This window comes from Danio rerio, chromosome 14 (genome assembly GCF_052040795.2).
Source record: "Danio rerio strain M-AB ecotype USA chromosome 14, GRCz13ab, whole genome shotgun sequence".
Classification (NCBI taxonomy): Eukaryota; Metazoa; Chordata; class Actinopteri; order Cypriniformes; family Danionidae; genus Danio; species Danio rerio.
The window spans coordinates 54,891,105-54,916,842 of NC_141034.1; the positions used below are offsets into that span (position 1 = coordinate 54,891,105).

The following is a 25,738-nucleotide window of genomic DNA, read 5'->3' on the forward strand; positions in this document are numbered from 1 at the left end:
AGCTCTCCTTTCCATGAGTCACACCACAATCTCATTCCAGTCTTTTATTTATTTATATATTATTTTTTGGGCTCCTCTTTTCATAAGTTCATTCTTTATGCCAGTCATGTCAGACAGCAGCATCATGCTTTAGTGAGGCCACTGTGCTGCTTTATGGGCTGGAGATGATAGATTGGACTTGGATAGATTTTTATTTTGTGTGTGTGTATGTGTGTGTGTGTGTTTGTTTATAATAGATCGGGGCATGGACTGGGCTTTTGGCCATTGTGTTCCCACGAGCACTAGGCCTATTTTAAGCATCTTGTTTTGTGTACAAACATTTGATAAACATCATCAGAGTAGATTCCCATGCATTATAAATCTTGCAAATATTCTTCTAACACCTCACGGAGATCTCTGTGCTGTGTATTTCAGGTGAGAAAAGATTTCATCATCCAGACATCCAGTCAGAACTGAGAGATTGCACGCATGCATTTACAATTTGGGCATTTCATCCAGTTTTAGGTTCCTTTCTCCTCTGCTTAACTGGAGTTTTGTCTTGATTTCTAAATGCTCAATACATGATTTTTTTAAATAATCTATTTTTTGGAGTCTGTCTTGTTATGTTTATTTAAATTTGTTCCAGAATATCAAATATATATGTGTGTACATGTATATTTTCAGATGAAGTGAAAATTATTTGCCCTCCTGTGAATTACATTTAATTTTTTTAAAAATATTTCCAAAATGATGCCTAACAGAGCCATTAATTTTTCACAGTATTTCCTACAATATTTTTTCTTCTGGAGAAAGTCTGGTCCCACTTTATATTAAGTGGCCTTAACTAATATGTACTTACACAGGAGTTAATAGTTTATTACAATGTACTTCTTGTGTAAATACATGTATTTATTGTGTACTTATGCTTGATTAAATACATGTATGTAGTGACATCTGTTATTAACTTTTGTAATTACATTTGTAAATACACTGTTGACCCTCCCTTACACCTTAACCCACCCTTAAACCTACTCATGCCACCAAACCTGTCTATAACCCAACCTCTATCCCAACTCAAGAGCACCACAAGTGTTCTCAAATACATTATAAACACAAGAAGTACATTGTATTTATTTTTTGATGTAAGTACATAGTAGTTAAGGACACTTAATATAAAGTGGGACAGAAAGTCTTATTTGTTTTATTTCGGCTAAAATAAAAGCAGTTTTTAATTTTTAAAAAACATTTTAAGGTCAATATTATTAGTTTCTTTAAGCTATATTTTGTTTAGTCTACAGAAAAAAACTCATGACTTTATATTGCAGAAATGTATTGTTATTTTTGCAAACACATATTAGTGAATATTGTAAAATATATACTACCTGACAAATTTCATGTCGTGGATCCCAGTTGTAAGAGCAACAAATAATAACTGGACTTCTAGTTGATCATTTGTAAAAGTGTCAGAAGGTAGATTTTACTGATGAATCATCTGTTGATCTGCATCCCAATCATCACAAATACTGCAGAAGACCTTCTTTAACCCGCATGGAGACAAGATTCTCACAGAAATCAGTCAAGTTTGGTGAAGGAGAAATCATGGTTTGGGGTTACATTCAGTATGGGGGTGTGCGAGAGATCTGCAGAGTGGATGATCATCATCAACAGCCTGAGGTATCAAGACATTTGTGCTGCCCAAACCACAGGAGAGGGCAAATTCTCCAGCAGGATAGCGCTCCTTTTCATACTTCAACCTCCACATCAAAGCTCCTGAAAGCAAAGAAGGTCAAGGTGCTCCAGGATTGGCCAGCCCAGTCACCAGACATGAACATTATTGAGCATGTCTGGGGTAAGATGAGGGAGGAGGCATTGAAGATGAATCCAAAGGATCTTGATGAGCTCTGGGAGTCCTGCAAGAACACTTTCTTTGCCATTCCAGATGACTTTATTAATCAGTGATTTGAGTCATTGCAGAGATGTATGGATGCAGTCCTCCAAGCTCATGATGGAGTCAGACACCATATTCATCCTTTCTCCATGACAGCATAAATTTATATTCTATACTGGACATTATTTCTGTTCAGTCACAAGACTTTTGTCCGAGCAAAGTCAGACCTTACTTTACAGCCTTCAAAGAACCTATATATGTACAGTTATTATATACAGGTTTTGCGAATGCTGTAAATATGACCTTGTTTGACCTTACTGCAATATGTACTGAGGAAAACCAAACGACTGTCATAATAATAATATTCATTCATTCATTCCCTTTATTCCTCAGGGGTCGCCACAGCGGAATGAACCACCAACTTATCCAGCATATGTTTTACACAACGAATGCCCTTCCAGCTGAAACCCATCACTGGAAAACACCCATTCACACTCATACACCTATACCACATGTGTTTGGACTGTGGGGGAAACCGGAGCACCCAGAGGAAACCCACACAAACATGGAGAGAACATGCAAACTCCACACAGAAATGCCAACTGACCGAGAGGGTGCTCACTGCAGAGCCATTTGAGGAGAGCTGAGCTCCAGCGAGGGGGAGCATGAGCTGTCGCTCCTCCTCCTGTAAGCTGTTTTAATGCATACACCAACCCCACCCCTAACCCTACCCCCAGTGACATCACTCGTAGAAGAAGTGCAAAAAAGGTGGAGCTCAAGCTTAAGCTCCCCCTCGCTGTAGCTCAGCTCTCCTCAAATGGCTCTGCAGCGAGCACTACTTGAACTGACCCAGCCGGAGCTTGAACCAACAAGCTTCTTGCTGTTTGTGCTAGTCACTGCACCACCGTGTTGCTATAATAATATCAATAATAATAATCATTCATTCATTCAATTTTTTTTCGGCTTAGTCTCTTTATTAATCAGGGGTCGCCACAGCGGAATGAACCGACAACTTATCTAGCACATGTTTTATGCAGCGGATGCTCTTGCAGCCGCAATCTAACACTGGAAAACATCCATACACTCTTGCATTCACACACATACACTATGGCCAATTTAGCTTATTCAGTTCACCTGTACCACATGTCTTTGGACTTAAGGGGAAACCGGAAACATAATAATAATTATAATAATGAAAATAAGAATAAAAAGAAAATGAGTATAAGAAAAAATATTTAGTAATAACAATATTAATGTTAACCATTTTTATTATTATTATTATTATTATTATTATTATTAATATTATTATTATTATTATTCATTTTTTATTTTATTTTCATTATTATTATTATTATTATTATTATTATTATTATTATTATTATTATTATTATTATTATAGTTTACTTAGAGCTGAAAGATTTACAGTTTTGGGATTTCATCCAGTTTTCATTTTGTTTCTCCTCTGCTTAACAGTCGTATGTTCCTGCTTTCTGAGCACACAATACCTGACATTTTACATAGGAGTCGACAGTCATAACATTAGTGACTGACACCTGAAAATACATCATAAAGCATGTTTCTCTGTCATGTATGTGTCAGCATTACGTGACAGACAACTTGTCAGCCGCATGTTCCTTCACACAATACACTTCAAGCTATAAGCAGCTCAAAGAATTCAGTCCTGAAAGCTCCGTCACTGAACTGAAATGTTTGTGTGTGTGAATGTGATGTTGAAGTATACTGTAGACTCTAGTGTACAGTAACCTATTTACTTGCATTCAGATTTAGAAAATTAGGGTTATTCTAAAACATGACCTTTTAAAAAATGTGTTAAATATGCAATAAAAGACAAGATTTGGTGCTAAATATGTAGAAAATGACAAGATTCAGTGCTAAATATGCTGTAAATTATAAGATTTGGTGCAAAATATGCAGTAAATGACAGCATTAGGTGCTAAATATGCAGTAAATTACAAGATTATGTGTTAAATATGCAGTAAACAACAAGATTTGATGCTCAAAACAAAGTAAATGGCAAGATTTGGAGCTAAATATGTGATAAACGACAAGATTTGGTGCTAAATAGGCTGTAAATGACAAGGTAAAGTGCTAAATATGCAGAAAATGACAAGATTAGGGGCTAAAAATGGGTAAATGACAACATTCAGTGCTAAGTATGCTGTATATGGCAAGATTTGGTGCTAAATATGCAATAAAATGACACGATTAGGTCCTAAATATGCAGTACTGGTGCTAAATATGTGGTAAATGACAAGATTTGGTGCTAAATAAGTGGCAAATGACAAGATTTGCTTCCAAAAATGCGGTAAATGACAAGATTCGGTGCTAAATATAAGGTAAATGTCAAGATTTGGTGCTAAATATGTGGCAAATGACAAGATTTGCTTCCAAATATGCGGTAAATGACAAGATTTAGTGCTAAATATGCAATAAATAACAAGATTCAGGCTGCGTCTGAAAACGCCTTCTACTCAGTAGGTACTGCATTTGAAGTTAAACGTACTACTCAGCCATTAGAAAAGTTCATTCTATACAGTATGAATGTGAGCAGTATGAATGGAATTTGCACGTACTACATACATCAGACGCAGCCTTGGTGTTATGTATGAGGTAAATGACAAGTTTTGGTGCTTTATAGGGGGTAAATGACAAGATTTAGTGTTAGATATGAGGAACATGACAAGATTTGGTGCTTTATATGCTGTAAATGGCAAGATTTGGTGCTTTATATGCTGTAAATAACAAGATTTGGTGCTTTATATGCTGTAAATAACAAGATTTGGTGCTTTATATGCTGTAAATAACAAGATTTGGGGCTTTATATGATGTAAAGGACAAGATTTTTTGCTTTATATGAGGTAAATTACAAGATTTGGTGCTTTATATGAGGTAAATGACAAGATTTGGTACTTTATATGAGATAAATGACAAGATTTGGTGCTTTATATGAGGTAAATGACAAGATTTGGTGCTTTATATGAGGTAAATGACAAGATTTAGTGCTTTATATGCGGTAAATGACAAGATTTAGTGCTTTATATGCGGTAAATGACAAGATTTGGTGTTAGATATGAGGAACATGACAAGATTTGGTGCTTTATATGCTGTAAATGGCGAGATTTGGTGCTTTATAGGTGGTAAATGACAAGATTTAGTGTTAGATATGAGGAACATGACAAGATTTGGTGCTTTATATGCTGTAAATGGCAAGATTTGGTGCTTTATATGCTGTAAATAACAAGATTTGGTGCTTTATATGCTGTAAATAACAAGATTTGGAGCTTTATATGATGTAAAGGACAAGATTTTTTGCTTTATATGAGGTAAATTACAAGATTTGGTGCTTTATATGAGGTAAATGACAAGATTTGGTGCTTTATATGAGGTAAATGACAAGATTTGGTGCTTTATATGAGGTAAATGACAAGATTTGGTGCTTTATATGAGGTAAATGACAAGATTTAGTGCTTTATATGCGGTAAATGACAAGATTTAGTGCTTTATATGCGGTAAATGACAAGATTTGGTGCTTTATAGGTGGTAAATGACAAGATTTAGTGTTAGATATGAGGAACATGACAAGATTTGGTGCTTTATATGCTGTAAATGGCAAGATTTGGTGCTTTATATGCTGTAAATGGCAAGATTTGGTGCTTTATATGCTGTAAATAACAAGATTTGGGGCTTTATATGATGTAAGGGACAATATTTTTTGCTTTATATGAGGTAAATGACAAGATTTGGTGCTTTATATGAGGTAAATGACAAGATTTGGTGCTTTATATGAGGTAAATGACAAGATTTGGTGCTTTATATGAGGTAAATGACAAGATTTGGTGCTTTTTATGCAGTAAATGCCAATATTTGGTGCTTTATATGCTGTAAATTACAATATTTGGTGCTTTATATGCTGTAAATTACAAGATTCGGTGCTTTATATGCAGTAAAGGACATGATTTGGTGCTTTATATGTGTTAAATGGCAAGATTTCCCCCCAGTTTAAACACATGCGCAATAGGAGAATTGGATGAATGAAATTGGCCATAGTGTATGAGTGTGTGTGTTAATGTGAGAGTGAATGGGTGTTTCCCAGTGCTGGGTTGTGGCTGGAAGGGCGTCTGCTATGCTAAACCTATGCTGGGATATTTGGCGGTTCATTCCGCTGTGGCGACCTCTGAAATAGAGACTAAGCCAAAGAAGAATGAATGAATGAAATATTAAATGATCCAAAGCAAATGACCTAATGAAACAGAGAAAATAAACACCCTGCAGGACTTCATTATAAGAAGAAGCACAACATCAAGCAAACAAACAGTTTGAAACACTCCAGTCTTTTAACACTTTAATTGACTCTGTAAATGAAATAAGTCGTCAGTTAATGCAGATTTCCAGAAACAAATTAATCCTCCACTGCTTAAGAGATGATTCATCTTCTATCATGGAGCGTGTCATCTAGACTGAGTCTTTTAATCTGTGTGTTTGTGTGTGCGTACATGTGTATCTGCACGTGTGTGAGATTTGATGTGTGTTTGAGTGCTTGTCTTTTATCTGTGTCTCTTTCACTCGCTGTATCTTTTTCTCTCACTGTGTGTGTGTGTGTGTGTGTGTGTGTGTGTGTGCTTGTGTTTCGTCAGTGTCTCTTTCTCTCGCTGTCTCTGTGTGTTTGTATGTACTTGTGCATTTTCTCTGTGTGTATTAGTCTGCATGTGTGCTTGTATGTTGGTCTCTCTCTGTTTGTGTGTGTGTACCTGCATGTTAGTCTGTATGTGCTTCTCTGTGTTTACTTGTGTGTGTTAATCTGAGTGCGTGTTTGAGTGTGCTTGAGTTTTGTCTGTCACTTTTTCGCACTTTCTCTTTCTGTGTGTTTGTGTGTGTGTGTGTGTGTCAAGGTGTTGTATGTTAGTCTGTCAGTGCGTGTGTGTCAGTGTGCGTGTCTTAGTCTCTCTCTCTTTCTCTCTCTCTCTCTCTCTCTCTCTCTCTCTCTCTCTCTCTCTCTGTACTTGTGTGTTAATGTGTGGGTGTGTATGAGCGCATGTCTGTAGTCACTCTCTCTTTTCTGTGTGTGTGTGTGTGTGTGTGTGTGTGTACTTGTATGTTAGTCTGTCAGTGTCCATGTGTGTCAGTGTGTCTTAGTGTCTCTCTCGCTCTCTTTCTGTGTGTGTGTGTGTGTGTGTACTTGTGTGTCAGTGTGTGTGTGGGTGCCAAATGCATTCATGTGTGTGTATTTGTACTTGTATGTTAGTCTCAGTGTCCATGTGTGTCAGTGTCTTAGTGTCTCTCTCGCTCTCTTTCTGTGTGTGTGTGTGTGTGTGTGTGTCTGTATATACTTGTGTGTCTGTGTGTGTGTGGGTGCCAAATGCATGCATGTGTGTGTATTTGTGTTTGTACTTGTGTGTCTATATGTCTCTGTGTCCTTGTGTGTACTTCTGTGTTAGTCTGTCTGTCTGTGTGCACTTGTGTGTCAGTCTGTGAGTGTCCATGTGTGTGTATGTGTCTCGATCTCCTTCTCTCTCTCTCCGTGTGTGTGTGTGTGTGTAGTCTGCAAGCATATATCTGATATGGAAGCAACACACAATATGTATAATGTCAGATTTTCCGCTGGCTTAATAACAGTGTTTGATCCGCGATTAGCAGCGGCGTCTCTCTTTATGCAGCTCCTGGTATTTAACAGCCAGTGAATCAGTGCAAATCAAAAAGACACACAAACGTGCGTACAGCCAAGAGCTCGGGAAGAAAAGACGTATTTTATCTCTCCGTCTGATTATGTCAGATAGATTTAGTGAGGCTGTGAATGAGGACACAGAATGAGGACAGGGTTTCTCTGATATTTCCAACATGGTGAAGCTCAGAAGCTGAAAATCACACACTTCTATTGTATACACGAATATTAGGTCACACTTTATTTTGATGGTCTGTTTTTATTTCAGTTACATTGCATGTAAATGACAACTAATTCTCATTAGATTATCAGTAGACTGTTAGGTTGGGGTTAGAGTAAGTGTAAGTTGACATGTACTTGCAAAGTTTCTTATAGTCAGTCAAATGTCTGTTAAAGTAGCAGAATCAGCAGATATTAAGCAGACAGTCTACTCAGACTCAAGTGGACCATCAAAAAAAAGTTTCATTCATTTTCTTGTCGGCTTAGTCCCTTTATTAATCCGGGGTCGCCACAGCGGAATGAACCGCCAACTTATCCAGCAAGTTTTTACGCAGCAGATAACCTATCTCTTCCAGTGGCAAGCCATCTCTGGGAAACATCCACACACACATTAACACACACACTCATACACTACGGACAATTTAGCCTACCCAATTCACATGTCCTTGGACTGTGGGGGAAACCTGAGCACCCGGAGGAAACCCACGTGATGACAGGGAGAACATGCAAACTCCACACAGAAACACCAACTGAGCCGAGGTTTGAACCAGCGACCCAGCGACAGCACTACCTACTGCGCCACTGCCTCGCCTCAAAATAAAGTGTTACCCAATATTATTTTGGCTGTGTGTAAAAGTCTATCTATTAGTCCAATGATGGAACTAACATCATGAGTGGAGGGTAAATGTGTGTAAGTGTTTTCTAGCACATTGGAAAATAAATATTTTTATTTATTAGAATTTATTTGAAGCTCCGAATTTAATCTGACTCTGGTTTTAAGTGATTATTCAATTTTAAATATGTATTATCCTATTACGTGTGTGTTCACTTAGGATGATACATTAATTCATATTAATTCATAAATGAGAAATTATTTAGATATTTGACTATACAACCTGACAAAAGCCTTAGGAACAGCAAATAATAGCTGGACTTGATCAGTTGATATCAGAAGTGGCTTAAGTGAAAGGCAAAGGCCTCTAGATTACGCTTATTCTACCACAATAAAAAAATGATCATGTCTTGATATTTAATGATTTAATTAGGACAGTAAGACTTTGCTTAGACAAAAATTTTGTCACTGAACAGAAATAATGTCCAGTATAGAATATAAAGTCCTGCTTCAGTGGAGACAGAATGAATATTGTGTCTGACTCCATCATGAGCTTGGAGGACTGCATCCATACATCTCTGACATGACTCAAATCACTGATTAATAAAGTCATCTGGAATGGCAAAGAAAGCGTTCTTGCAGGACTCCCAGAGTTCATCAAGAGTCTTTGGATTCATCTTCAATTTCATCTTACCCCAGACATGCTCAATAATGTTCATGGCTGGTGATTGGGCTGGCCAATCCTGACCTTGACCTCCTTTTAGGAACTTTGATGTGGAGGCTGAACTATGAGAAGGAGCGCTATACTGCTGGAGCATTGTCCCTCTCCTGTGGTTTGTAATGTAATGGGCAGCACAAATGTCTTGATACCTCAGGCTGTTTGTGTTGCCGTCCACTCTGCAGATCTCTCGCACACCCCCATACTGAATGTAAACCCAAACCATGATTTTTCTTTCACCAAACTTGACTGATATATGAGAATCTTGGGTCCATGCAGGTTTCAGTTGGTCTTCTGCAGTATTGGTGATGATTGGGATGCAGATCAACAGATGATTCATCAGTAAAATCAACCTTCTGACACTTTTACAAATGATTAACCTGAAGTCAAGTTATTATTTGTTGCTCTTACAACTGGTATCCTGGTATTTTAAACATCTCGTCTTTTCATTTAATGGTTCATCGCTTACCCGAAGTCGCTTAGAGTCAGTATGGCCAGCTACATCTGCTCATGGACACCAGTTCTCAGATAAAAGATATAAATGTAAACCTTTAAGTAATATTAGGTCGCCCCATGCTTGCTCATATAAGAAAATTTGGTTTAGCTACTAGATTATTTCATACTAAGTCAGTGACTATCAGAAATCAACAAGTCTCTAATGATGTACTTATGCTCCATCCATAAGCCTGAGTTTATGAGCATTCCTGGCCGTAGGCTGCGGATATTTCAGCCTAAACAATCTACTAGATTTACAATGATTTCAGTAGAACATAAGATACATCAAATATAGCATTTTATTTATCAGTTCAAGAGTTCATGCTGTCCCAGGAGAGAGCCCTGAGCTCATAAGATCCTCGAGCCCGGGGCTCCCTCCCTTTTGCAAGGCAAGAGGGGAGTTTGAGCTCAGGTAGATCTTAAGAACTCCCCTGCTGTAGTAGCTAATGAACACACAGTAGCTGCTCCTAAGAGATAACTACTTACTAGGAGCATGTCTATGGGGCTGATTTGGATTTGTCAATTAACTTAAGTGGCATGTTTTTGGACGGTGGGAGGAGACCAGGGAACCTGGGGGAAACCCACGTGAGCACGGAGAGAATGTGTAACTCTGAACAGAAACATCGGCTGGCTTGGTAACGACTAGAACCAGTAACGTTCTTGCTTTGAGGCAACAGTGCTAGCAGTGGGCCACTGTGCCACCCATCTAGTAAAGGAGGAGGAGTAGGGGTGGAAGGGGGGATTCTTCAAAATGAAGATGGCTGCATGGAACTTAAGGTATTTATATTGGTTTAGTAATCATATGGTTGGTGAATCATAAATTGAATAATGTGGTACCAGCTGCAAGCGATCATAAGCATGTGATCATCTCGACATAAATAAACTTCTCGTGAAGATTTTCCATGCCAATCCACATATTTAAACGTCAGTTCAGATTAATACCTGACCGTGTAGAAGTATGATGAAGTATCAAAGTCTTGATGCAGAGGTCAGGGACTCGCACACTGCAACGGGATATCCTTCAGGATCTGACAATTTTGCACCTTTCCCTTAAATACTCAAATTACAACAATCCATCATAAATTCAAGACAATAAAAGCTTCACAAAGACCCTTGTGTGGTCATGAGTTGATGTGAAGACCATTTTTCTATAGAGTGGAGCATCTGGCAAAGATGTTATTAAAGTCAAAACACAGATCAAAATAGAGACCACTTTACCAATCACACAGAGCCATTTAAAATGACACCAGACATGAATATAGATCCACAAGATACACCATATTCAAAATTTAGGGCTCTATTTTGATGGTCCATGCGCAGAGCGCAAAGCGAAGGGCGCAAATGCTTTCAGGGCGTGTCAGAACGCATTTTTGCTAATTTAAGGACGGGAAAATCCGCTTTGCGCCATGGCGCATGGTCTAAAAGGGTTGAGTTTATTTTCTTAATGAGTTATAGGTGTGTTTCGAGAATAAACCAATTCGAGTCTCATCTCCCATTCCCTTTAAGAGTCAGCTGCGTCGCGCCATAAGCGCATTTTGAGGTAAAGTAAGTTCACATTTCGCTTTTGCTCTCGTGGATAGGGAAACCTTTACGCACAAACATCAATTAGCCTATAAATAATTAATTTTGTTTGTTAAGCGCAGAGATTTGTTTCAAAACTATTTCTAAATTCAGTTCTAATTTCTAGCAAACAAATAAATGAACAATAATAACAAAGTGTGGTCAAAAACCTGAGTTATTTCCAAATACACCTGCCATGCCCCATATGGTCTAAAACCTGCAGGTGGACAAATCTAAGCTTGTTTTTGATGAAACAAATATAAATATGGATATAATAAATAATACTGCTAATAATAATAATATTATACAAAAGCAAATTGAATGAACCAAAAAAGCCTCCAGAGATGAAGACAGTATGGCAGTGGTTTTTAAATCTTCATGTAGGCTTATGTTTTGTAATATTTCAATTATTTATATTTATATCCTGTATATATCCCTATATATATATATATATATATATATATATATATATATATATATATATATATATATATATATATATATATATATATATATATATCCTTAAGATATTATATCTTTTTCATATGTAAAGATATTTGCGTATTGCTCTGCATCTTGTGTGTAGTGTGTAAGCCAGGCGCACTTTGCACCAGACAATAGACCGACTTTGTTCTGGTATAAAGAACAGACTATTTACAGTTTCTCAAAATAGCAACGCCCCAAAACACCCCTGCTTTTTTAGACCAGAACGCCTATAGGCTCACATAAGAGCGCAAATGCATTTGCTATTTAAACAGCGTGGCTCAACACCTCAAAATGACCCTTGCGCCGAGCTAAAAGTAGCAAAAGAGTACTGCCTTGCGCCACATTGCGCCGGGTGTATGATAGGGCCCTTGGACATTCTGTGTGGAATGTGAGTGATCTGCTCTGGTGGATTCGAGGGCTGAGAGGGGGGCTCAGGGTGCATGATCCAGACTGTTGAACAACTGGACAGTTCTCCTGGTCTTGAATAGTTCTTGGGTTCTGATATTATGGAGAGATTTAGCCAATGGTACATGTGTGACTCTCTACTGCCTTCTCAGAGTGTAGATTTACAGAAATAACTACAGTCATTTTTTAAGTGAGTCAAAAAGCCAAACCTTACAGAAACATCAGGATATAAATGATTTCCAGGCTATAAATATATGAAATGTTTCTCTGGGTTAAAAATGCTTTCAGTCAGTCATGTTTACATGCTTTACTCATCTGTCATCTGTTCTTGAATGCTGAGACAAAACCGGTGAAGATAAATGTCAATGTTTAGATGTTTTTACATGTGTTTTTTTCCCCCTATGTTTTAAAATAGTTTCTTTCCCTTCATCCTGTCACTCACTGTGAGCTAACGCTGTGCGATATTAAAGTAATGTGTCAAACTAAAATATTGACTAATCTGGAACTAATTTGACTTAACAAATGATTTAAGACAACCAGATGGTTTCAAGCTGATCTGCCATATTTCTTTGCTTGCTGTTTAAAAGAACTACAGTACTGTATGTCTAATTGAAAGAAGAAGAAAGAAGAAACATCTTCAACAACAACAACCAACCCAGGCTCATTCTGAATACGTACCTCAATATACATTTCTGGAGAGCACCAAATATGTCCCAGGAGCTATGTTTTTTTTGTTTTTTTGCAGTTTTTGTAGTTTTTGTTTTCGCAAATACCCCAGAGGCCGCTGTGTACACTTTTTCAGATCTCAAATTTCTCTCTTGAGTGCTTTTCACGACTGCTATTCTCATGTAAATCCACCAGAGGCTGCTGTCGACTATCTGACTGACTGACTGACTGACTGACCAACAGACCAATTTCCCCACCTACCACCTTCCCTAAACCCAGCTGACAATGTTTTAAAAAGCAATCCAGAAAAGGAAAAGCCCTCACAGCAACCTGATTTTTACTGTTTTCAGATTTTACCACATTCCCATCCTGTTATTTACTTGTTCATTTGAATTTTTTTTGCTTGTTGTTTTAGTCTTACCTGCCCTCTGGAACTGTTCTTCACCAGACTCGAACCCTATCATCATGGTCAACTCTGCTCTGCATCTCAAATCCTATGACGTACATGGCGAGCCACTGAACAAACTGGTAACGGTGGTAAAGCCGTCCACACAGAGGTAAGCGGTCAGCTGGTAGCATGAAAAGGAACAATGTCATATCGCCCTGTAGCGTTCGTTTTAAAGACTAAATGCAGCCATACGTACTTCTGGCTACATACGTACAATTCTCGATCTCCAGGATTGTCTATGGGTCTAACAGGGTTGAGCTTATTATTTTATTGAGTTATGGCTGTGTTTTGAGAATAAACCAATCAGAGTCTCATCTCGCATTCCCTTTAAAAGTCAGTTGCGGCACACCATGTCACCTTTGCTATTTAAATGGCAGTCTTTGGGCTCTATTTTAACGATCTTGGCGCAACATCCAAAGCACAGGGGTAGAGGTCTGCATTCCCGCGGGCGCCGCAGGACCCGACCAGATTTCTGCGGCGCGGGAATAAATTTCTAAATAAATCGCGGGAGCGGTCGGTAACAGGTTTAATTTGGGACGGGAGCGGGCTGTCTAGCAATATCACGGATATTGCTATGCGAATGAGAGAGAGAGAGAGAGAGAGAGAGAGCGAGCGGGCTTTGCCTGTGTGTGTGCTTGGTGCTTGTGTGTGTGTATGTTAGTGCGCGCGCGAATGAGAGAGAGAGAGAGCTTTCCCAGATAGCAAAATACACTCGGGCCAGTTCCGGCTAGATTCTCGCCTGCCGGAGACTAACCACTCAGCCCGGCTCCGGCTGCCGGACTCCGGATGCTTGTGGACTCACTGCCCGATTCCGTAACGCTGCCGCATCCGCGCCGGAATCGGCCCGAGAGTAATGTGCGCTGCGGCCCGGAGCTGGCATGACTCAGTATTTATATGCCTTTATATAAAACCTTTTGGTATTACATTGGTACTTGATACATGGTATTACAAGCCTTTGAGTTGATATAACAGCAAACGCCTGTGTGTCAGCTTGGTACTTGTGTGTGTGTTAGTGCGCGCGCGTATGAGAGAGAGAGATTGGTCTGTGTGTGTGTGCTTGGTGCTGTGTGTGTGTGTGTGTTTATACAGACAGCTTGGCTGTCTGGACTGTATAGCTGGGGGATTTTCGGTTTCGTTCTCCCCCGCTCTTTAGCGGGATCGGGCGCGGCGGCCAGAAAACGGGAAGGGTCGGGCAGCAGGACAATAAATTCTTGATATAAGCGGGAGCGGTCGGGTTCGGGCTAAAACCTGGTGGGTGCGGGCGGGAGCGGAATTCAAAATTTCTTCCCGTGCAGATCTCTACACAGGGGCAAAAGCATTGAGGGTGTGTCCGAATCCACTTTTGCTATTTTAAGGATGGAAAAATCAACTTTGCTCCATGGAACAGGGTCTAACATGGTTGAGCTCATTCTCTTAATGAGTTATAGATGTGTTTTGAGAATAAACCATGGCACAATCTCTATTTACATGGCAGACTTTATAAGTGGAAAAACTAAATGTTTCACTAGCAAGAAAACAGTTAAACAAAGCATCTGCAGGGCAAGAATGAAAGATGAGCCTCCTCATTCTTTACTTTCACTTTCACTCTCTTTTGTGGATAAGGAAACTGTTGTATGCGCAGATATCCATTAGCCTTAATAATTAATTTAGTTTTGTTTAAAAATTATTTCTAAATTCAGTTCTGATTTCCAGCAAATGAAAAAATGAACAATAATAACGAAGTGTGGTCAAAAACCTGAGTTATATCCAAACGCACATGCTGTGCCATGGTCCAAAACCTGACAGGTGGACAAATCTAAGCTTGTTTTTAATAAAGCAAATATAAATATGCATATAATAAATAATACTGCTAATAATAATAGCATTATACAAAAGCAAATTGTCATGAATATAACCCCCCCCCCAACCCCCCCCCCCCCCCCCCCCCCCCCCACCCCTGGCATGAAGAAGGCATGGAGACGGTGTTTTTTTTATATTTATGTGGAAAATAATAATTTTTGTATGATTTTATTCCTTTAATTATTTTTTATTTGTAAAGATATTTGTGTATTGCTCTACCTCCTGTGCGTATTAAGCAATGTGTAAGGCAGGTGCACAACTAACACACTCTGTGCTGGACTTTAGACCTGCTCTCAGTTGTTCATTTAATATATATATATATATATATATATATATATATATATATAAATATAATTTTTTATTTAAATTTTTGTCAAATTCAAGTTTGTTTGTTTAATATAAAAAATATTTCAAGTAAATAAAAATACATTTTATTTTTTGTTTCATTTTTAGTTATTATAATATTATTGATTTGTGTTATGGAGCTCATCCTAGTTTCAAAAACAAAATATAAATGATGTGATGCATTCATGTGGAAGTATGTATTTTACATTTGTAGTTCTATGCATATAGGTAAAAATAATAATAAATAAATAAATAAATAAATAAATAAATAAAAACAATGCAGTCAAATTAAATGGCACATCCTTGTCATCACATATAATTCCACAGTAAAAATGTTGTTTTGCAACAGTTTCCAAACTAGTGGAGATGAAGCTTCTGGTGTGTGTGTGTGTGTGTGTGTGTGTGTGTGTGTGTGTGTGTGTGTGTGTGTGTGTGTGTGTGTGTGTGTTTGTGTGTTTGTGTGTTTTTGTGTGTGTGTGTGTGTGTGTGTGTGTGTGTGTGTGTGTGCGTGCGTGCATGTGCGTGTGCGTGTGCGTGTGTGTGTTTATAGTGCTGCATGTCTGAGGAATCCATATCTCTGTTCCCGCGTCTTCAAGTGTAATCAGCAGATGTGGCTGTCATGCGCCATAATATGTAATGCATTTGAAATGGGTCCAGTGGAGCTCATTTTATGAATCATTAATAATGAATCGGCGCAATCTATCCTAATGATGACAGCTCGTGCTCCTGTCTGCCTTCGGGAGGATTGGCCTTCAATGAACCTGTTACTTTCTTTTACATTAGCAGCCACAGGGCTTCCTGAGGACATAGGTAACTCGCAGGCGTTTTACGTGCTCATGAGGAAAAGCAACTATTTTTTTGTTTTGTTTTGTCAGTTTTAGAGTCTAATTCATACAAGTTCAGTCGTATGAAAATGTATGATTTTTAAAAGAAAGCATGTTACATAAACTTGTAAACTCAATCATCATTGGGGGATAAGTAAATCATACTAAAGTTTACAAGTGAGATTTCATACGAGTTAGCCACTAATTCTAAAAGTTACAAATAGTCGTGAGATAACATTGGTGCATTAGATGTGAAAAGTTTATTTATGCACAATGCTGCATTTACATTAAATGAAGTGCAATATGAATATGAACAATTTCCAGTATTAACCAGTTAAACTCTGCATGCCCGGTACTGGGGACAAAATGACGTCATCGGGAGAATAACTATAGATTTAAGAGGTCTGTCTGCATCAATAACACCATATGACCTACTGGGTGAAAGCTTAGAATGTCTATTTTCAACTGATACACATCACTTTGATATTTGTTGTGATGTAACAAAGTTATTTACACTTAATTTACATTCGATGTATAATATCTCGACCCCCCCCCCCCCCCCCGATTTTGTACATTGTGCAGTGTGCATATTTTTCACATCGCTAATATTAGACACACATTGGCAAGTAATACATCAAATTAAAGCTCTCATTCCCAATAATAAGGATCTATCATTATTTTATTGATTTACAATCACATATCCAACAGTCTTCGAATGAATCATAAAGTGTAAACTCGTTTTTTGTAAACATACAAGGGAAATTATTGATTATTTGCTCTGTGAGCTGCCGGAGATAGCACAAATAGCCAAACAAACTACATCCTCTTTTACCTTAGGTTGTCCTCTGCAAAATGAGTAAATTTTCAGCGTTTTCTGAGTATGTGTGCATCAGTAAACCTCTGCTGTGTCTTGTAAGTGCCAAAAGCAACAAATTAGGGTCATGATATTCTAAAATTCGGGAAAATATGATAGCTTCGACCTATCCAGATGGATTATTACTTTCAGCAGTTCCTTTTGTAATTTCAAAGGGTTTTCTGTAAAATGACATTGAGATATTGAATTTATGGTACTGTATGAGGGTATGGGGAGACTAAATGGGGAAATAAAAAAAAATTAATTTTTCCTCCTTGCAGTTGGAATAGAATAACTCTTACATAAATTATTATATAGAAAAAAATAATTTGTTCTGTGTTTGCTGACACCTGCATGAAAGAAATAAAATTGTTTCCAGGGTGCTGGAACACTCAAGGCCTGAGTTACACATTTCCAAACTTCAGTTTATAAAAAAAAAGCGCCTCTTTTTGCAACCCAAGCTCATTCTGAAAACGTAGCCCTGCGGACGTTTCTGGAGACCGCGATTTACGTGGCCGGAGGTACGTAAAGGCCGCGTTTGTTTTTTTTCGAGCGAACGCCGCAGGGCAGTGTGAAGCCGCTCCGCCCCTCCTCTTCGCGCTCACCGGCCGACGACTCGCTTCCGAGTGGAGGGTCCGGACAAAGAGGAGGAGCCGGCCGCGGTGGACGACGACCGGGATCGAGTCCGGGGAACAGCAGGTTCCGGAAATCAGGTGAGACGAAAAACGGAATCTGAAAAATGAGGGCGAGAACGCGGCGGGATCCGAAAACGCGGTCGAAATCGAAGACGAGGGCTTTTGCTTTTTTTTTTTTTCCCGATCCGGCGGCTTTTCGCCCAAGAATGGCGCGGGCGCGAACAGCGCACAGCGGCCTCTCGCGGATCCGCGAAAACAAAAAAACGCTCGAATACGTACCTCCCGGGACGTAAATCGCGGTCCGCAGAAACGTCCGCGGGGCTACGTTTCCACAATGAGCCCGGGTTGTCTTTTTGTTTGTTTATTATAACACAGACAATATATACAACAATTGTTTTCAATTTCAACTGTATTTTATTAAATTTCAAAGGGTTTCCTTTCAAATGATACCAAACTTTTGTATTTACACCTCTGCATGTGGGTATGTGAAGCTTTTTAAATCGGAAGGCCAAATTCAGGCGGAATTACCCCAAATAGCCACAGAGCTTAGTAGTATTCGCTCACCTGGGAGAGTTACAATGGGGAGAAGCCCCAAAGAAGCATACCACCCAGCCTATTGCATAGCGAAAGTAACTATTTTACCTTCTGTCGGTTTAGTGGCTAATTCGTACAAATTCAAATGTTCAGTTGTGCAAAAATGTGTGATTTCATGTGTGATGTCACCGAACCCTACCCCTAAACCCAACCATCATTGGGGGATGTGCAAATTGTATTAAAGTGTAGGAACAAGATTGTATGTAAAAGTTATGAATTGGCGTGGGATAACGTTGGTGTATCAGATATGAAGAAGGTGAACAATAGTTTAAATGAATTATATGTAAATATGTACAATTTCCATAATTATTAAAGTAGTAATATTTACAAATAATGCTTTCCCACATCCGGGAGAGTTACAGTGTGGAGAACCCCCAAAGAAGCGTACCACCCAGACCGTTGCATTTCAAGAGCAACTATTTTACGTTTTGTCAGTTTTTAGTGGCTAATTCGTACAAATTAAGACGAGTACAGTCATTTGAAAATCTATTATTTTTAAAAGGAGGCATGGCACCAAACACCTACATAAATATGAGCAATTTCCACTATTATTGTTCACTATAGTATTCAGGAATAATGCTTTCCCACATCAGGGAGAGTTACGGTGTAGAGAAGACCCAAGAGAAGTGTGCCACCCAGATTGCTGCATGCTAAGAGAAACAATTTTACATTGTGTCAATTTTTAGTGGCTAATTAGTACATATTAAAATAAGTTCAATAGTACGAAACTGAAATGTACAATTTTTAACGGAGGTATGGCACCAAACACCACCCCTAAACCCAACCACCATTGGGGGATGAGCAAACCATCCTAAAATATATGAATGAGATCATACAAATTCATACAAATTTGCCACTAAATCAAAAAGTTATGAATTGGCGGGAGATACTGTTGGTGCATCAGATGTGAAGAAGGGAACAGAAGGCAATTGTTGTATGCCTTTTCTATTACAGTCTTGTTATGTGCTGTGCTAAATTTAAGTTGTAATATAAAAATGAACAATTTCCACTATTGTTCCACTATAGTATTCAGGAATAATGCTTTCCCACATCTCGGAGAGTTACAGTGTGGAGAAGCCCCAAAGAAGTGTAATACCCAGATTGTTGCATGCCCAGAGTGTAGCATGGTGCTGGATCAGGGATAGTTTGGGCTGCAATATCATGGCATTTCATAAAAAGATCTTCAGACACAATTAAAATGTATGAATGATATCATGCAAATTCATATGACTTAGCAACTAAATCACGAATTGGCATGATATAACGTTGGTGAATTTGAAGAAGGTAGTGTTTCTGAGCCTACAGTCGTATACAGTATATGATTTCTTGAGCAGAGTGCAGTCAGCAAACACTCAGAACCTGCACAAACATGAGCTTGTCTATAGTCAGATTTACTGGAGAGAGTTTCACAGTGACTGTGTACACAAACACACCGCTGAAATTCAATTTGCTCTTGTTTTGATGCGGCAGTAAAAGAACAGAAGGCAAGTGTTATGTGCCTTTTCTATTACAGGCCTTTAACTTGCAGTACTGCGTTAAAGTGAATAGTTTAAATGAAGAGTAATATAAATATGAGCAATTTCCACTATTGCTCTACTATTATTATTCATGAATAATGCTTTAGTCAAACATTTTTAGTAGATTTTTTATCTGTTTATTTACATCATAACATACACTGTAAACATATCTATTAATTAACAGTCTATGTATTTTTTTAGGTGGTGAATTGCATTATGGGATGTTGATCTCTGCTCTGTCAACTTATTATGTTAAAAATTCAACTCTACAGTTTAAACTTTCAGTTTGACTTTTATTGACATTTTAGTAATTTGAAATAGTATAATGCATAAGTGTAACCGACTGGGTGGAGTGACAGAGGACAACAGGAGGTAAGATCCAATATGCAGTTTATTCAATGTCAGGCAAGCAGTGGTCATCAGGTGCAAACAGGTATATATAGGCAGTCCAGAATCATAAACGTTAAACAGGCTAAAGGTCGAAAGGCAGGCGGCTAAACAGGATAGCAAGGGTACAAGGCTAGGATCGAGACATGGAGAAACAAGACAGGGAAACGCGTTGTAATGTCACAAAAATGCAAACAAGACTCGGCAAACTGGAAGCGTCAAAGAGTGGCTTATGAATGGAGTGATATCAGTCTGTGAGCAAGGTGCAGCTGGTGATTGCAATCAGGATAGATGAATGAGCAGGCGTGCGTGTTTGGGAGCAGTGCATGTATGAAAATGTAGTCCTGGGAAATGCGGAAATGTAGTCATGAGAGTTTGTGAGAGAACCTCTGGGAAGCGATCGCTGGTTGTGTGACAATAAGAAATATATGATAAATCTGTAAAATACCAGAAAATGTTCTGGAAGTTTATTAAAAGTTTTTTTTGTAGCGTAATATACAACATCAACTTAGACAATTTATCACTTTGAACTATTGAAAATGTTTATAAAAGTCCCTTTTTTGGGGTTAAAAGTGGTTGAAAGATCAAGGGCACATCATGTAATTCAAATGCATAAATAAATAGGGGTAAAAACTAAATCTAAAAACATTTACGTATAGTTTTACAGTGTACAGTCACGTTCAATAGTGTAAGTTTACATTGTAAATATATATTTACTGCATATCATGAACATTTAGCTTATAATAAGGGATGCACTGATACCAATACCAGTATGGGGTATCGGGCCGATACTTGATTAAAATACTCATACTTGTATTGCCAATACCACGCACCAACAGTTATTCCTGACATGAATGTGATTTGTTGTCCTCTCTGACTTAAATGTCTTAATGTATTAATGTATTATATATTAATAGCTTAATCCTTAAAAAAATCTGTTTTTAAAATACATTATTAATGAATCTATAGGCTACTGAAGAATAAACCAAATAGGCTATGAAATTTATTTATGCATAATGATCACAGCGAAACAAGCTAGCTCTCATTTTATATGTAAACTATACATACAAAATGAAATTAATGTTAAGTAATGGAACATTATGTATGGTTGTAATTCAAGAATAGAGCATTTGTAGCTGCAGTTATGAACTGCTTATTAACGTTTATTAATGTAGAGTTAATGCTTAACAAATAATGAATTCACTAGATGCTAATGCTTAGCAAGTGATTCATAGTGTGTAGTTATTATAAAGTGTTACCGATGTTTTTGTTGACGTAAAAATAAAAATAATTCTAGCCTTGTTTATCTTTAATATATAGTTGTTTACAATGCAAAACTTTTGCTCTAGTGCACCTAAGGGAAAAAAAGCTCCACCAGTGCAAAAAGAGTCTAGATAGTAACTCCATGATGAAACATACACTGCACACACTTTGGGCTCTATTTTGACAATCGATGCGCAAAGCGCAGATTGCAGGGTGCAAATGCTTTCAGGGCATGTCAGAATCCATGTTTGCTATGATAAGGACGGAAAAATCCGCTTTTCGCCGTGGCCGAGTCTCATCTCTCATTCTATTTAAGAGTCCATTGCGTCGCGCCATAAGTGCATTTGCCAGGTACATGATGTAAAGTAAGTGTAGGTGGAAAAATTGAGTATTTCACTAGCAAGAAAACCGTTAAACAGAGCATGTGCAGCAGGAGAATGAAAGATAAGGCCTCTCATAATCTAGTTTCACTTTCGCTCTCGTGGATAGGGAAACCTTGTACGCACAGACATCAGTTAGCCTATAAATAATTAATTTAGTTTGTTAAGCGCAAATATTTGTTTCCAAACTGTTTCTAAATTCCAACCCAAGCTCATTCTGGAAACGTAGCCCCGCGGACGTTTCTGGAGATCGCGATTTACGTGGCCGGAGGTACGTAAGGCCGCGTTTCGTTTTTCTCGAGCGAACGCTGCGGGCCGACGGCTCACCTATGAGTGGAGGGCTTTCCCGCTTCTACCAGTTTGGGCGCTTAGCTCACTGCGTTACGTCGGCGGAGCAGAGACCCAGAGGAGGAGGAAGCCGGCCACAGGGACGACCGGGACCGGGTCCAGGAAGGAGCAGTTTCATAAATCAGGTAAGATGAAAAACAGAATCCGAAAAATAAGGGCGAGAACGCGGCGGCATCCGAAAACGCGGTCGAAATCAAAGACGAGAGCTTTTGCTTTTTTTTTTTTATGGACGGCTTTTGCTAACCGTCGCTTGGGTTTAGGGAAGGAGGAGGAGGAAGAGGAGGGCCGCCCGGTCGATCGTTTGGTCGTCCGGCCAGCCGGTCGGATGGATGGTTGCTCCACAGCGGCCTCCGGCAGCTTTTCGCTCGAGAATAGCGTGGGTGCAAACGGCGCTCGAGACACATAAAAGTGCGCACAGCGGCCTCTCGCGGATCTGCGAAAACAAAAAACGCTTGAATACGTACCTCCCGGGACGTATCTCGCAATCCGCACCCAGAGGAAACCCACGCAAAGGCAGGGAGAACATGCAAACTCCACACAGAAACGCCAACTGAGCCAAGGATCGAACCTGCAACCCAGCGACCTTCTTGCTGTGAGGCGACAGCACTACCTACTGCGCCACTGCCTCGCCAAAGCACTTTTAATGAAACCAAATCTATGAAGTATCAGTATCGGTACTCGGTATCGGCAAGTACACAAATTAAATTACTCGTATCGGCTTGTAAAATTTTTTTTTTTTAAAAAGTGGTATCGGTTCATCCCTACTCAGATAATTAGTAATCTTGTAATAAAACCTTTTTCATGTGTTTAAGTTACATTTAAATTCACACTAAATAAATTCAATGTACAGTATATAAACATTCAACATGGTTCTCACATTCATCCCTATGTTAGAATTATAATTCGTGTGAAGCAGAGAACATAATTTAATAATGCATGTGTCACGTTTAAACTGCTGCCATATGTTAGTTTCATGGCAATTACCCACTAGTTTATGCAGTGTTTACAGAAGATAGCATATGGATATTCATATATACATGAACATATGCAAACACATAAAGAGTCTAACAGTGTCATACTGTATGTGTAGCTATTTATAACTAATAAAATGATGCTCTTTACAAAAACAGCTATTAATTAGATTAAGTTAGTAAATGTTCTGTTATCACCGGTAAACACTGTTTGAATCACTGTGCATGAAGCACTTTATTATCTTGTGATTAATAATTCATAGTTATGAGCTTGAGTGTTTTTACTACTCAATCTAATGAAATCTCTTTCATATTAAAAACAAAAATGTGTAATTTATGGCATATTTTGCATAAGAAAATGTTGTATAAAACTAACACACACACACACACACACACACACACACACACACACACACACACACACACACACACACACACACACACACATACAAAAGCTTTTGTTATGTTTCTTAAGGCACTGGTAAATAAAGCATAGACTATAGCCGCGTCCCAAATGCCACACTATACACTATGCACTCATGCACTATGTACTTATGCACTTACACACTCAACAGGATAGTATATGTATGTAGTGTCGTCCCAAATGGCACACTAATGTTTTTTTTTACTAAGCGGAAATTCAAACCGTTTCCCTGATGACGTTTGACGGTTGCCAAATCAGTGAAATAAACAACTGAATTATCAAATAATACCTGCCGTAAGTACTGCCGTATTCACCATCGGTAGGTGCTATAATCACTCTCGTAGGAGAATTTTGCTTTCACCATCCAAAATAAATAAGTTATTCAACATGTGCGTCCGATAGCTCCGCCCCTTCCGCTACGTGAGCAAACCTGCGGTCGTTGAGTGCGTGAAGTGTCCAACATTACACACTTCATTTTAGCGGCTGAATGAGTGCATCATCCGGGTAATTAAAGTGCACTCATTATTTTTAGAATTTTCAGTGTGAACACACTACTTACACTATTCATACTACAAAATGGCGTAGAATAGTGCATAAGTATGCGATTTGGGTCGCAGCTTATGTACATATTCATTCACAAGATGGTGGCAAACAGTCAAGAACTGCAGCATGACATACAAGCAGATGCATATGAATGTTGATATAAGTATAATATCTGACAAAACACTTGTTGCCTATAAGTTTTAGGAACAATAAAAAAATAAATTGACTTCTAGTTGATCATTTGGTATCAGAAGAGGCTTAAATGAAAGGCAAAGGCTTCTAGATTAAGGTCATGATAAGGTCATGCCTTTATTTTTAATTCTTTAATTAGGACAGTAAGGTCTGACTTTGCTCAGGCAAAAGTCTTGTCACTGAACAGAAATAATGTCCAGTATAGAAAATAAAGTCATGCTGCAGTGGAGAAAAAATAAATAATAATATTACTTATTAATAAAGTCATCTGGAATGGCAAAGCATTCAGGAGTTCATCAAGATTCTTTGGATTCATCTTCAATGCCTCCTCCATCTTACCCCAGACATGCTTAATAATGTTCATGTCTGGGGACTAGGCTGGCCAATCCTGGAGCACCTTGACCTTCTTTGCCTTCAGGAGCTTTGATGTGGAGGCTGAAGTATGAGAAGGAGCGCTATCCTGCTGGAGAATTTGCCCTCTCCTGTGGTTTGGGCAGCACAAATGTCTTGATACCTCAGGCTGTTGATGTTGCCATCCACTTTGCAGATCTCCCCATACTGAATGTAACATTAAACCATCATTTTTCCTTTGCCAAACTTGACTGATTTCTGAGAGAATCTTGTCTCCATGCTGGTTACAGTAGGTTTTCTGTAGTATTTGTGATGCAGTTCAACAGATGATTCGTCAGAAAAATCCACCTTCTGCCACTTTTCCAAAATGATCAGCTAGAATGTTATTATTTGTTGCTCTTACAAATGAGATCCACGACAAGACTTTTGTCAGGTAGTGTATATGGATGTAAATGTATTCACTATCGGTCAACGTGCTTTTCAGTTCCAGGATGAGCCTGTGTTATTTAGAGGTTGTTAACTGGCAATAACATCGCACTGAAAGTTGCTAATGACTGATCAGAAGCGAGTATCCCAGACAGCCGTGAAATTAAATTGTTTAACCTACTAGCTAACAGCTGAGACTGAAACCTCTGCATTTCTATCTTGAGACGTTATTAACAGCTTGACCTCATAAAACGTAAAAAAAAATCTGCTGAATGGAAAAAGGTATCATTAAAAGTGAACATTCTGTCGGCTCAGAGGTGAGCTTGGGATAAAAGGACTCGACAGCTCACTTCTTCTACATTAACCCTTGTTATGGTCCGTTTAATAAAATCTCTTGCCTTTTCATTAACTCTCGGCCAGTTTTCAGCAGCCAACGGCTTTCAGATTTATTATTGTTACAGTAAGTTAAGAAGCTAAAACATAGTAATGTTGATACTGTGCAAGGAACATATCCGCCAAATGATGAATGTCTTGTTATATTAATGTAGAATGTTAAACACTTTATTTTAGATGACTTGCTTTTGTCTCAGTGTTAATGATGCTGATCATCATGAGTGCATAAATCAGGGGTGTCCAAACTTGGTCCTGGAGGGCTGGTGTCCTGCAGATTTTAACTCCAACTTGCCTCA

At 38.6% G+C, this 25,738-nt stretch overlaps 2 protein-coding genes across 2 annotated transcripts in view; both read left to right on the forward strand.

Moving 5' to 3' along the window:
* The window catches only part of nsd1a (nuclear receptor binding SET domain protein 1a), a 1,446,438-nt gene that overhangs the window by 1,215,806 nt on the left and 204,894 nt on the right, over nt 1–25,738 (forward strand). The window lies entirely within an intron of this gene.
* LOC147840937 (uncharacterized) overlaps nt 1–25,738 on the forward strand; it is a 299,478-nt gene that overhangs the window by 161,123 nt on the left and 112,617 nt on the right. The window contains exon 3 of the mRNA XM_087282124.1: nt 13,125–13,266. Coding sequence (XP_087138250.1) covers nt 13,125–13,266 — 142 coding nt within the window. The remainder of the gene's footprint in view (nt 1–13,124; nt 13,267–25,738) is intronic.